The sequence below is a fragment of the Lampris incognitus genome, chromosome 3, assembly GCF_029633865.1.
Source record: "Lampris incognitus isolate fLamInc1 chromosome 3, fLamInc1.hap2, whole genome shotgun sequence".
Lineage (NCBI taxonomy): Eukaryota > Metazoa > Chordata > Actinopteri > Lampriformes > Lampridae > Lampris > Lampris incognitus.
The window spans coordinates 12,382,122-12,396,113 of record NC_079213.1 but is presented as its reverse complement, the minus strand read 5'-3'; the positions used below and the strand labels follow the sequence as shown (position 1 = coordinate 12,396,113).

Sequence of the window (13,992 nt, the reverse complement as noted above, 5' to 3'; positions counted from 1 at the left end):
AAATAGTCCTCATTCAATTCTTACTGTCCCGTTTTCTGCATCATACATCAGGAAGCGCTTTCGCCTACAAACAGAAAAAAAGTATCTACAAACTTTGTAAACAGACCTGCTTTTTCCAAAAACATAAATAATCCAAAATATTAACAGCCAATGGAGCAGAAATCAGTTTTGAATGAGCAAGGGCCAAAGAGATAAATATACAACACCATTCTGATAAAAGAGAAGGTTCTTTCAATTTCTTACAGCCGATCTTCAAGCTGGGAGGACTGTCCTCCCCCATTAAAATAACAATAATAATAATAATAATAATAATAAAACAGGTCACTTTCAATCTGAGTTTATAATCACCCCTCATTTACCAAGAAAAACAGAGGTTACCAGGGAGGGAGGGGTGGAGACAGTCTTTGAATTGCAGAGGGGGATTTAAGAAAAATGGGACAGAGAGAGAGAGAGAGAGAGAGAGAGAGAGAGAGAGAGAGAGAGAGAGAGAGAGAGAGAGAGAGAACATCCACACCAAACCCTACATTCTTATGAATGTTTGCTCTTGTTTAAGTCCAGCCCAAGCTAAGCTAACAGAGACTTGCGATCTCCTCCAAGCCTCCCGTCTCTCCTCTCATTGTGGATGTGTTCATTCGTCGTCTGAGGCGAGCTCCTTGGTGGCAGGTAGAAAGTGGTGCGGTGTTATTATTGTGGGGCAGGGGTCAGATCAGAGAGAGGTCTCCAGGCTGTGTAGGGGGCTCCCGGGGGCCGAGGGGGTTCCTGACTTGTTGCCCTCTGGGAGGAGGTGGTTGCCGCTCTCCACGGCGTTATTGTTCTGGTTAGGGGAGGGCGAGACCGGCGTGAGGGAGGGGGAGGCCGGCATGGTAGGGGCGGCAGTGCCGGGTGAAGGAGGGGTCGGCGTGGCATTTCGGGGGCTGGCGGAGTTGCGCTTGGTAGGGGCGTCGTCCTCGGCGTCAGTGTCATCTATGAGGGGGATGTGGGGCTCAGAGTCCTCTATCCTGAACTCTGGGTGGGTCATGAAGTTATGGATGGACGTTCGCGACTCGGGCTTCTCCAGCCCCTCATAGAGGGAGATGGAGCTGCGGAATGCATTCACCACCCGAATCTGGAGGGAAAGGAGAAGGGACAGGGGGAGGGGGATAGGCATATGGTCAGTCTCATTCAGCTTCAACATCCTGTGGCATAGTCTGTAGTCTAAACAGCAGGTAAACACAAGAGATGAGATCAAGGGTATCGGTTTTATTGGGTCAATAGAGGGTGAGTTTGGAGGGGCATTAAAAAAAAAACCCGTTGTGAGGTGGGGACTCTCAGAGAGGCGTGCAAGTTGCAGAGCTGTCTAACAAGTAAGTTTCCTGAATGTGATGCCAGTCAAACCTGATGCTTGCTGTTAATAAAAGTCTTCATTAGATTGCAACCAAGCACTCGGTGCTTACTGGGGGGAACTAGCCCAGAAAGATTAACCACATACTGTAACTTGCATAGGGCTACATTCAAGACACAACCAATGTCTCAGAGAAGGTACATATCATTGTCAAATTTTACACAATACATGGTTTTAGATAAGTAGTGGTATGCAACAAAATTCACTTGACAGAGGCCAGTACCCAATTAATCAAAGTGCAGAGAGAAACTGAGAGATAAGAGGGATGATGTTCTTTAGATGAAGAACAGATCCAAAGGGAGGACAGAGGCTGGACACAGAGAGGTTACCTGAGGTCGACATGCAAGAGAGAGAGAGAGAGAGAGAGAGAGAGAGAGAGAGAGAGAGAGAGAGAGAGAGAGCGAGAGAGAGAGAGCGAGAGAGAAGGATAGAAAAAAGAAAGGCAGAGACAGTCAAAGAGAGGAGAAAAATGTATGGAAGAGTGAAAAAGAACAAGTCAGAGAGAGAGAGTGACAGAAAGAGACAGGGGGAGAGAGAAAGAGATGGGGATAATTTTAGTTTATGTTTTTGGAGGGAGAAACGAAAAGCCGCAGCAGCCAAGCATGTGTACAAGCTGGTATACATGTCAAAAACAGCACAGAGGGGAAAAAACTCACAAACGAGACTAGAGACTTGGAACCCATGCAGAGCGCGGCGCTACCTTGTGTTCAACAGAAGTAAACCTTTGAGTATAGCCCATGACACATTTCACAGAATCTAAGGAAGAATACGTTGGGGTCAGTGGTATTCAGCTCTGTTTGGGTCATTTTGGCAACTGCAGGTGGATACATTCTGACAACGAGTACTCAGATTAAAAAATGCTTCAAAAACAAGTTGGTACAGACACTTTTTAGTCCTCATCAACAGGTCTTTTCAACAACCAAGCACCTGAAAAAAAACTGTGAAAGAGTTAAGTTGGACGAAAGCCGATTCCCAGGAAAGGAAGTTCAGGAACATCTCAGGACATCTGACCTATGAGAAAAACACAAGTGTATAACTGCAGTCAAACATCTGACGATTTGTCCAACAAAAAGGAAAAAAAAAAGAAAAGAAAAAATGTATGTATGTATGTATATATATGTATATATATATATATATATATATATATATATATATAAAGAACAGCTAAAAAACAAATTGATCTGCTGTTAATTAATCATTGTGTATCATTCTGGGAAAGATCCACAATGGTTACATTCAAGGATGCCGTCACTTATTCCATCACGCTTCTGCGAGTCATTTGTTAGATATTTAAAACCACAGCTAGTCAGATGTCCTGTCCAGGAAGTTCTGAAAGAGAACAGGTTTAAATTCATTTTCTCAATCTCTCATGCACACACACACACACACACACACACACACACACACACACGGTCTTCGCAAGTGCCAAGTCAGGAGTAAGCCTTGAAGGATGTGGTTCATTCGATGGGGGCACTGCCCCCTACTACAGCGTTGGCATTCAGGGGACGACACCCCAATGCACACCCTCAAACAAACAAACATGGCGGCAGTTGCTGGGTGTGAATGCTGGGTAGGAAAAGCTCCCTTCCACAGCCTGAACAACTCTCCCACTGCTCCTTGAACTAGCAATCCTCAAAGACACAGAAATGGACACTGCTGAAAAGGACGAGGTTATTAACATACAAGAGAGCCACTGACATCTGTGCCAGGTTATTTACACAGAGGACCGTGCTGTGACCAATCTTATGTTTTGGACCGTGATCATGGGCATATACTCAAAACATTTACCGGGCTAGAGAGCTGCGACACAGACCCATGAGCGCTTTAGGGGGCACAGCGCAGACCGAGATAGCTGCAGACAAACCTGGTGACTGTCAATACAGGTGTAGTGATAACAGTAAAACACCCTCCCCATCTCCTTCCCAGTACAAATACCATCTTCCACTTTTTCAGAGACCAAAGCAGAAGCAGAACAGAAAACAGGATGACACAGAAATAACCTTGACGCCATAGCCACCTGGTTACAGAGTACATAGATATACGACAGTGTTATCAAAGCAATATGGAAAATGTATTTTTTGTGGCTTTTTTTTTGAAGAAGAAGAAGAAGAAGGGGAGGGCATTAGGAGAAATAGCATGAGAGAGTCAACGTGTCAACGTTAGGTGAGAAGAGTGGAAGAGGAAGATGTTAGAAGAACAGAATAAATAAAAAATCTCATGCATTAGAGGAGAACACGCACTCACACCCCACAGTGGCAGAAGCGGAGTTGGCGGCAGTGGCAGTAGTGGTAGTAGTAGAAAAGGCTACATGTGTAGGGCTAGAAACATTGGTTACATCGTGCTGTTGTTGGCTGGAGTTGGAGGCCTGTCGCCTTAGAGCCCCCTGAAAGGAAGTTCCACTCTGGAACGCACTCACTACATCCATCTGCAAAGAATCAGACAGCGTGACAGGAGAAAGCCCAGAGGAAATAAGAAAAAACACAGCCAGGAGAGAGAGGAAAATATAGAAAAGGCAAGACACCAATATTTACAGAAAACCCTCACTTAAAAGACTGGATTTAGGTGTAGTAGTTAAGAGTGGGGGAAAAAGGGGTGGGTGGGGTTTTAAAGGCACTGATTGTAAAGAGCTCCAAGTCCCAAGGGCAACTTCACTTTCACTCCCTTCTCTGCCCAATCCTTCCACACCTTCTACCATAGCCATGCCAACTTTTCATCTGCTATATGGTGATTCTCATCAGTACCTTCAAAATGTTCACGTTTTTAGACGACAGGTTCAGATTGAGTGGGGAATAGGCATAGGAACCTGCTCAAGCTTAAAAGCAAAACAGAGAAAATAGGAGAAAAGTTTTTTTCTCTTTTTTTTTCAGGCACATGTCATTCTTTAAGGACGTGGAAAGAGAGAACAGAAAAAAAGATTTTAAGATGGAGGAGCAGTAAAGAGAGTTAAAGCAGGTTTATGGCTTTTGATTCCCTTGCTGGTGGGTGTATGTGGTGTTCAGTGGTGCGTGGGTAGGTCTAGAGAATGTTACCTGGGTCTGGATCCGATTGAGGCCCCGGAACCAGAGAATCTGCCCCCGGCGGAGCTCACGCTCAGCGTGGTCGATCTCCTCCATGTCCTCCATGTCTTCCAGCTCCTCGTCAGGAATCTCTTCTTTCTGGGTGCCATGGCCCGCTGTCTTCAGGAACTTCAGACGACTTGTGGGGATTGAGGAGATTACCTGGATGAAGGGTAGGGGGTTAGAATCCCTCCTTGAAACCATATTTCCCCTTGATAGAACATAGAACACTTGTAGTACAGGAGTCCGTAATGTTGATGCTAATGTATTAGCTGCTCTAGTGTGTGTGTGTGTGTGTGTGTGTGTGTGTGTGTGTGTGTGTGTGTGTGTGCATGTGTGTAACTGACTTAATATCGGAAGTATGAAGGATGCTAGACGTTTCAAGATTATTTTAAAATGAGAATGAATTTATGTTGATTAAGAGTCCCCAGAGTGGCCGATTTAAATTAGCTCAACGTTAATAAAACCCTTTAGGAGGTGTGTGCAATGAAAGAAAGCTTAAATCAAAGTGGAATATCACTTTATGCCTTAAAGTTGAATCCCAAAACAACTTATAATGACACATTCTAGTGGTTACGTAACATAATGCCACTGTAAGAAAAATTATGAATGGATTCCTGGATAAGTAAATTATTCTAATTTTAATAATAACTTTTAAAAAAGCCCCTCAGACACGAGGATTTTTTTCCAAGCAGCCCCTTGACACTTAATGTCTCTATACATAACACAGTGGCAACGTGTGCCGCCTTGGTCAACTGCAGGTTGACCAGTCCAACACACGGGGGCAGTGTTACATTACATTTCGGTTATCGATGAAAGGACGGCGTAGTTTTTCTGTCTGTTCTCAAATCATACCTGTCCCCACAGTAGACTGCCAAAACCCAGGAAAGTACACCACAGCCACTGGTCAATGCTCAGGGCCACGCAGCTGAACGGCTTCCCTCCAAACTGCACTATGACAATCTTAAGGGGCAGGAGGACAGGGTATTTGGTTATTTAAAGAATGAACTCCTTTAGCTTCAAGGTAAAAAAAAGAGAAGTTTAATACCACTTGGGGAAAAAAAAAACATCTTCCATAGTCTACAATGAAGTCATTCTGTTTCAAGTCATACTTGCTTTAGGTTAATGTGATGCTCTTTACCACAGCAGGGCAGGGTAAAACCAAAATCAAGGTTACGCTGTCAAATGAGTTTCTATGGAAAAGGTGCTGTGGTTTCTATGAAACATGGTGGGGGAAAAAAAAGGAAACCAAGTGTACCAGACAGTCATCAAACACAGCTGGTGAAAACAGGCTTGTTCTTCCATTTGAGAAAGAAATGCAACGACTGATGTGGAGGCTAGCAGCAAACTTATTACACACAACTATATTTAATCTGTTAACAGGATATAGATCAACTGCTAAGATCCACATTCTTGTAAAGTGAATCTTAACACTCACAATGGGGTTTTTTTTTGTTGAGGTTACAGAGAAATTACTTAGTCATTCTCTTCTTTTGTACTGAAACATATAATTACACATAGTAAATGACTAACTTCTTGTGTAGGGTCACATAAAAACACGCACAAAAACAGTTAGCCGTATCAGCCTCTGAATTTCTTTACCTGGATGATGAAGGTGCCGAAGACAATGGTACAGAAGATAAGGTTATTGAAGATGCCATCAAAGACATTCCTCTCGCCATGGATCTTGCGGGCGTTGATTTCATTAAACAGCTGCATCATGACGAAGGTATTGAAGACGATGGTGTAGTGTTCGGAGGGCAGGGCATGAAGGGGGGCGTTTCTGCCGCTGTCAATGTCAAACATCTTTTCACCTGCAGGACGCCAAGAAAGACACAATGAATTCACATTTTCCATATTAGCCTTTCATCACCTCAAACAGAGAATCTTCTCATCGCGCAATTCCATGAAAATCCCACATTGCACCTTTAGTTTTTCACCTCCATCTAGCCTCCATCTAGTCTACAGTCCTCTCAAGAGTTCTAAAGACAGCAAGACGTCTAATCTATTCAGTCCCCATTTGGTTTGTTATTGCTCTAACAGAATGGATAAGTTTTTGTTTTTTCAGTTAGAGAATATCTCTCCTCCAATAGTGTGAGCCAGTTCCAACCCTTCTAAATGCTTCGGCTCCACCACCTCTCTCAAGTAGGGTATTCTAAAATAGGTCAGGAGCTGTCGGTATTAGGATTATAATCAGAACATTTATCAATCACACAAGCAGACTTCTCTTTGACATGGGATCTCAAAATAGCAGATATGTGTTGTCGCTACGGAGTAAACGGGTCGCAGTGAGAAGGAAAACCCTGTTACTGACACACTCGCCGAGCTTGACGGTGTTAACAGTCTATTCCCACTTGCTCCTATAAATAGATGTGCGAGTGGGAATGGTCAAACACAAGCACCGATAACAGAAGAAATGTAGCCTTTTTAAAGGTCATCAGATATTTCTATGGTGTGTCTCTGTTAGATGTCTGAGAGTCGAACTCCTCGCTGCATCATAGCGAGCCCATTTCACTGCAGTCCATTCAAGCTGGCGCTTTAGGGTAGCACTATTCAGTGTCTGCTACCCATTCATTATTATAGGCCCAATGCTACTGGTTGCTGACACAGCCAGGAGCAGGGGCAAGCAGGAGCATTTCCAAGTTGTGTCTTTATATTACTTTGTCCCGCTAAATTTGTCAAAATTTTAGGAGCACATGCACCAATGGGAAAGGCCTACGATGGTTTATCAGCCTTTATTTCTGGAGTAGCAATGAGATTAGTTGTACATTCTGGATAAAAAACACAGTTTCATTTGAAAATGAAAGCGTGTTTCCTCGAATGATGTAGACTGCTGCCCAATTACAGCTCAACAGCAGGTCGATGTGGACGTGGGATCCTGCTGCGAGCCAAAGAGCAGCCATAGTAGCCTCCACCTCCTCCAGCTCTGCCTCCTCTTTACTTGATAGAAGTTAAGGCAGAAGTGCTGTCAGGCATTTACTAAAAAACAGCACGGTTTTTTTCCTTGGTGCTGATGCAGTTGTATTGTGTTATACATTATTTTATGTTTATATGTGTTGTGTTATCTCGGTGTGGTGGGGTGTCTACCACTGTTTGGTGTGGGGGAGTAATGGGTAGAAAAGGCAAAAAAAAAAAATATATATATATATATATATATATATATACACACACACACACACACACACACACACACACACACATATATATTTTTTTTATTATTTTTATCTATGCTCCTTTCCCAGGGGCAGCAGCATTGATAGTTCAGATCTTGTGTCGAACCTCAAATGAAAATGCCCAGCAAGCCATTCTCACTTTTTGTGTTTGTTGCTGGCACCCATGCCACAATTAAAGGTAAAATGCATTGATTTTCAACCTTATCTCTGACTATCTGCGACAGGGATAGCACATGAAAAACACTTACAGTTGTCCCTGATCGTTTCTGCATCTCTGGAGCGGCAGTGAAACGGTTTTTTTTCCGGCCGCCAAGTGACATCGTGACATCAGTTGGTGGCCAGAAAAACCAACAGCCTAGCAGGGTTTCTAATACTCTAATCTACCCTAAACACACTGTTCAAAAAAATGCATCTCCTCCTGACTAAGCAATGTTTCCGTTTCCGTGTAAAAGCAGCCCCACAACACTAGCGCTGAGGATTTTATGGACAACGATAGAGTGCAATGCAATGCATTCTGGTACATGTAGGTGCTGTGGGAAAGACTGAGCAGGGACAACACTGATTTCTCTGTCAATCGAGTACACAGTGAGGTCTTTATTGCGTCAGTCCACTACATTATTCATCAGTGTGGGACACACACAAAACCATCTGTGAAATTTCCCTTTAAACCCTTGGGTTTTCCAGGTCATGGTTGTAATAAGAAAGATGTTATGGCTGGGTGTGAGGGGGCACTTGTGTTTTTAAAACAGGTTTACAATGAGTTCATCCAGGAAACATAGATACCTCTCCCCACACAGAAAGAGACATCACACATTCAACTTCCAATGCAAAAATCAAATTATTTGCCCTCTGACACACAAGACACCCACATCTAACAGACACACTTGCTGTAGCTTTGCTTCTTACCAGCAAAGAGCAATGTGAAGATGATGGCTAGCTGGTAAACTCCCTGACCCAGGATGTTCTTCATCATGGTGCGAGATATGAGGGGCTTGTTGCGGCCGTAGGGCTTCCTCAGCAGCAGGGCCTCAGTTGGGGGTTCTGTGGCCAGTGCCAGGGAAGCAAAGGTGTCCATGATCAAATTGACCCACAACATCTGGACTGCTTTCAATGGAGAATCCTGGAGGTAGAGAGACAGCGATAAAGCGGAGTAGGGGCAAGAGGGAAAGGGAAGTTAACAAATTAAGGATAACATCAGCACAATGCCAAACAGCTCACACATGGCCTGAATCTATCTACATTTATCAGCAACGCTCCAATTAGAGTCATAAGTCAAACAGTCATTAGGCTGCTTTAGAAAAAGAGTAGTTTTATAATGACTCCTTAGCAAATTAATTCAAGTTTATCGCTCATAATATTCTAGGTACTGGGAAATATATTTGGACATGACATTTGAGGCTATATGTGAGATGGCAGAATCATTAAATTACTGCAATACAGAGTGAATTCCTAAAGTTTCTTTGTAGTGACCTTCGTGGTGATAGAGGATAGAGTATGCCATGATTATGCGGCCAACGTTGATTGAAACAAGGCAGAAAATTAAGTCTTTTTACAACTAACATGTCACTGGCATTAGGAGGGGACATACTGAATGGCTGAAAGCCAAAAAGTAAATCAAAGCACTTAAAAATCCTGACAAAACAGGGTGCGACATCGCCATTTGCCCACTGGCCTGACAATGTTTTCTCAGACCTCCAGACCAGTAATTATCGATTTTCAAACAACTGCTTTGCCAGTGAAAACAAAAAATGATTTTATCAACTGTGAAATTATATATGACAGTATGACAGTCTTTTTCGAGAAATGTCTTTTGCAATGAAGCATGCAGAACGCTGACAATTCTGTTCCACGAGACACAACAGACACACTTTCTCGCTCACTGAGTATATTCACGAGGAGCAGACACAATTCATGAATTAGTACCCTTGGTATCTGGTTAGCTAGCTTTCCGTTTACACACACCAAGCTGTTTCTTCTGCTGGCCAGATGCCGGGGGGGGGGGGGGGGGGCAGAGAAAGAAACGCATGAAAGGAGAAGATGAGGGAGAGAGAGAGACAGAATATGAGTTTCAGCCTCACTGGCCAGAAGGACGGCAATGGTTAGGGCATGATGTGGCGAAAGATGAGGTGTTCTGTGAAGTAGCGGAAAATGTCCTGCATATGCAGACAAGCAAGTCAAATAATACAGAGGTGAGACGTCACTGATCAGAGGACTCACTCAGGTGTTACTGTTGTGTCCAGAACCAGCCCGAGTCTCACGTCTTCAGGCTTGAGATAAATCCTTAACATTACATCACTTCCCCTTTGGGAATTCTGTGTGTGCATGTGTGTGTATGCATGACTTTCTATTTGTCCAGTATTAAGATCAAAATGTTGTACAAATACAACATAAATCAACATGAATATTGCATCACCTGCACATGAAGTGGTTAACTTGATTGTTGACGGAGACCATGTTAAAAAAAATCAATATCAAGTCTGTGTAAAAATGGTAAATCTTGTTCACTTAAGCTGCACTGCCCAGGCTAATATTAGTGTCCAGTTTTAACTTCTAATGAATTTTAACTGGCTGCATTTTAAGAGCACTGTCAGTCCATTTGAATACAAAACATAAAAAGTAATTAAACTCTGAATCATGTTTTATTTTCAGCTGTAAATGTGTTTGTATGCCTTATACATAATGAAACAAAACAAAACAAAAACCAAACAAAAAAACCCATGCTGTCATTTAACTTTTCTGGAATGAGGTGGGCGCAGATACGCTCCCCGATAACAAGGACACACACATCCCTCCTCCCTACTGTCACTTTCCTCTGACACTTTTCTTCAAACACACTATTCGCACATTTGTGTGTGTGTGATATATATATATATATATCAACACAGATGCAGGAAAAAAAGTTTGAATGCATAGCAGTACAGGCCTGTTTCGTGCGTCACGCATTCATCAGCTGCTAATGGACCACTCGGTGTGTCTTCGAATGGTCCCTTAGCAGGACATACTGCTAATATATCAGCTGCTAATGTATGTATATATATATATATATATATATATATATATATATATATATATATATATATATATATATATATATATATAAAACTTTGTTAAAAGGAACACTCAACGGTAGGGAAAGTGCTCAACAAATAAGGAGCAAAATAATCCTTGTATTAGTTACTTGATTCACTGGATTATATATATATATATATATATATATATATATATATATACATATATATCAGAGTAAACCTTTGTATACTCCGATTTTTCACTTGTTGAATTTTATTATATTCCTTTTTACTTGTTGTTCTACCTCTTTTTGCAGTTTCAAAGCATTTCATTTCTTATTGTACTCGTACATCAAGTATGTGACAGTGACAAATACACCTTTGAATCCTTGAACTGGATCCTCACTCCCCCCTCAAAGCATTTTTCAAATTGATGCAGTCGGTGGAGACAGGCTGAAACAGTGAATGTAATTACTCTTCCAAAAAAAAAAAGCTAGTAATGAAATGGAGAAAAAACAAAAACAAACTTATGTGTTAAGTGATACACTAAATTTGCTGGTGCTCCTAAAAATTTCATTAAGGGGGCGTCTGGGTGGCATAGCGGTCTATTCCATAGCCTACCAACACGGGGATCGCCAGTTCGAATCCCCAGGTTACCTCCAGCTTGGTTGGGCGTCCCTACAGACACAATTGGCCGTGTCTGCGGGTGAGAAGTCAGATGTGGGTATGTGTCCTGGTCGCTGCACTAGCGCCTCCTCTAGTCGGTCAGGGCACCTGTTCGGGGGGGGACTAGGGGAATTGCGTGATCCTCCCACGCACTACATCCCCCTGGTGAAATTCTTCACTGTCAGGTGAAAAGAATCGGCTGGTGACCCCACATGTATCGGAGGAGGCATGTGGTAGTCTGCAACCCTCCCCGGATCAGCAGCAGAGGGGGTGGATAAGAGACCGGACTCGGAAGAGTGGGGTAATTGGCCGGATATAATTGGGGAGAAAAAGGGGGAAAATCCAATAAATAAATAAATAAACTTTTTCTTTGAGGAGCACCTGTGCTCCTAGTAGGAATAATTAGTGTGGCGCCCTGGTGGTGTTAACATACTAATATCAGTAAACATGAAAACAAATGACAATTAAAAAATAGACTGAATTTTTACAATCCGCAACCGTCAAAGTAACAAGTCGTGATTAATTTTAGCACCACCCCTACGCATGCCTACTACATCACAACCATCTTTTTGCTTGCCTGTTTAGTACAGCGACAAACAACAGTGACGACAGTTTGATTTTCTACAATGTCTTGAAACTAGATTTCAATAGCTTAACTGCTTTGCTTAAAAAGCTTAATTAGGCCTTTTCAACCTAAAGCACATTTGAAAGTTTTTCACATCACTTTAAACGGTCACATTCTTGGAAATGTTGGCGGGGTGGGGGGGGGGGGGTTTAGTGGATGGAAAATCCACACTGCAACATATATCAGTCAGCAGATTCTGCTGGAATTGGCACTAGTTATCGGCCACCAAAAATCAAGACGAGCAAATGCATAATCTGTCACAGCCTCGAAATACAGATGGAATGTGGATCATTCTTGAGCGCACAAGGCTTCGACCAGCCCACACAGTGCACCAGAATGACACGGTACTTAAGTGCTCGCAAATGCAGCTGATGACTCACTGCGGCATTGTTCTTTTAGTTTATAAAAGCGACTACCAACATGGTAGGAAAAAAAAACTGGGTTTCCAATTGCAGCTAGAGAGGACACATCATTCCTGTTCTCTCTGCTTTCTCTCCCTGAGGACTTAAAATTACAGGATGTAGGCCTAGTCAAGTGAGTTAGACTACATTTCCACCAGTTGTTTCTTATATAAATCAAAGATGTATGCAAGACAGACATCAGAAAGAGAGCAGATTCTGGTCTATGACCTGAAGTCACACTAGCTGCTCATTATGCCATGATTGTGGCAATATTCAATATACAGAAGGGAGCTGTAAATAGCATTTGTTCTGGTCTGCGCAGCCGTAATTTTCAATTATTTCTTGGCTGGATGAGCACTAATTTAGTTGCAGTCACAGTGATCATGGGGTCAGATACAGAGGAATGAATGGTGCTTAATATACTGCGACAACACAAGTAAACTGGTTCTAAAATAGCATAATGGTTAACAGTAAACAATCCACTTGTCCTGTTCATCAGACGCTATATCGACTCATTATCATAAACAAGTACCCATAAAATTTCATGTCAACACACCAGCTTCGCCACATTCAAAGAGAAAAACTCAAAACCACTTCCTAGAAATCAAAATCCTAAATCAGAAGAAATCAACACAAGGGTTTATATGATGCATGACAACTAAAAATAGGCAATCTGTCTTTTCTGTCAAACAAATCAATGTCAAAGAAAATCAGTGTCTGAAATTGAATCAAGGTGATTATCTGGATCCAATGTCAAGTCGAAGAAATCTTTGCTTGGCTTAAGGTGGGCCCACTCAGACGAACAATACCAAAACTGACAATACCAGAAAGTTGAATCAGTTCATCTGGACACAATATTGTGTCCAGATGAATTGATTCAACTTTCTGGTATTTCCTTACCTGGATTACTGAGCATGCATCAAGACAAAACTGACGATGCTTTTTCACACAAGTCAACGACTATGTGGCGCTCACCTGTGTGATGCAGGCTCCAGTGAAGGCTACAATGACAGCCACCACATTTACTGTGAGCTGAAACTGGAGGAACTTGGAGATGCTGTCATACACATTGCGTCCCCACATCACAGCCTTGACTATGCTGGAGAAGTTATCATCTGTCAAAATGATGTCAGATGCCTCCTTGGCTACATCCGTTCCAGCAATACCCTGGGGACAACGAAGAGATGGTCAGGGGTCTTTGCTTCATCTAATATAAACATATTATCCAACATACACTACTTTCACATCCAACTGAATCCTGGGTTTTTATAGGGATCATCATTGGTCTGAAAGGGTCCATGGCTCAAATTCCTAGGAATCCTAGTATCCTGGGTATGCAGTGATTTAAGTAGAAAAAAATTCTCATAAACTTTCTGTTAAGTCAATGTGATGTTTTTGTACCAAATAAGCAACGATTATAAAATATCAATACAGGAAATCTTTTTATTGGTGTAATTCTTTTAATGTCTGATTCACTGTTAATCTGAGGTTAAAACAGTTCTCCAATTCTCTCTCTTTTTTTTAATTCAGTGGGTATGGCACAGTCATTTTTCTGGAATTGTGTGGGTGTGAATGGGTCATGTGGAATTACAGCCTCCAAACATTTGGCATGTTTTGATACACTATGCAAAACACACAACCAACAAAACACACACCTTGTTTGGAATGTGGAAATAACCTTA

The 13,992-nt window shown here is 42.2% G+C and overlaps 1 protein-coding gene across 5 annotated transcripts in view; it reads right to left on the bottom strand.

Annotated features, from left to right (window-relative positions):
- Nucleotides 1-509: 509 nt before the first annotated feature.
- Nucleotides 510-13,992, bottom strand: part of atp2b1a (ATPase plasma membrane Ca2+ transporting 1a) — a 45,124-nt gene continuing 31,641 nt past the window's right edge. For 2 of the 5 annotated variants that reach the window (XM_056277375.1, XM_056277376.1), the window contains exons 16-22: nt 13,286-13,477; nt 8,517-8,730; nt 6,040-6,251; nt 5,293-5,400; nt 4,411-4,599; nt 3,717-3,806; nt 510-1,105 (exon numbers count right to left, since the gene is read on the bottom strand). In XM_056277375.1, the coding sequence (XP_056133350.1) occupies nt 707-1,105; nt 3,717-3,806; nt 4,411-4,599; nt 5,293-5,400; nt 6,040-6,251; nt 8,517-8,730; nt 13,286-13,477 (1,404 nt within the window). In that variant the 3' untranslated portion in view covers nt 510-706. The remainder of the gene's footprint in view (nt 1,106-3,716; nt 3,807-4,410; nt 4,600-5,292; nt 5,401-6,039; nt 6,252-8,516; nt 8,731-13,285; nt 13,478-13,992) is intronic. The other 3 variants (XM_056277377.1, XM_056277378.1, XM_056277379.1) reach the window with 3 other exon arrangements.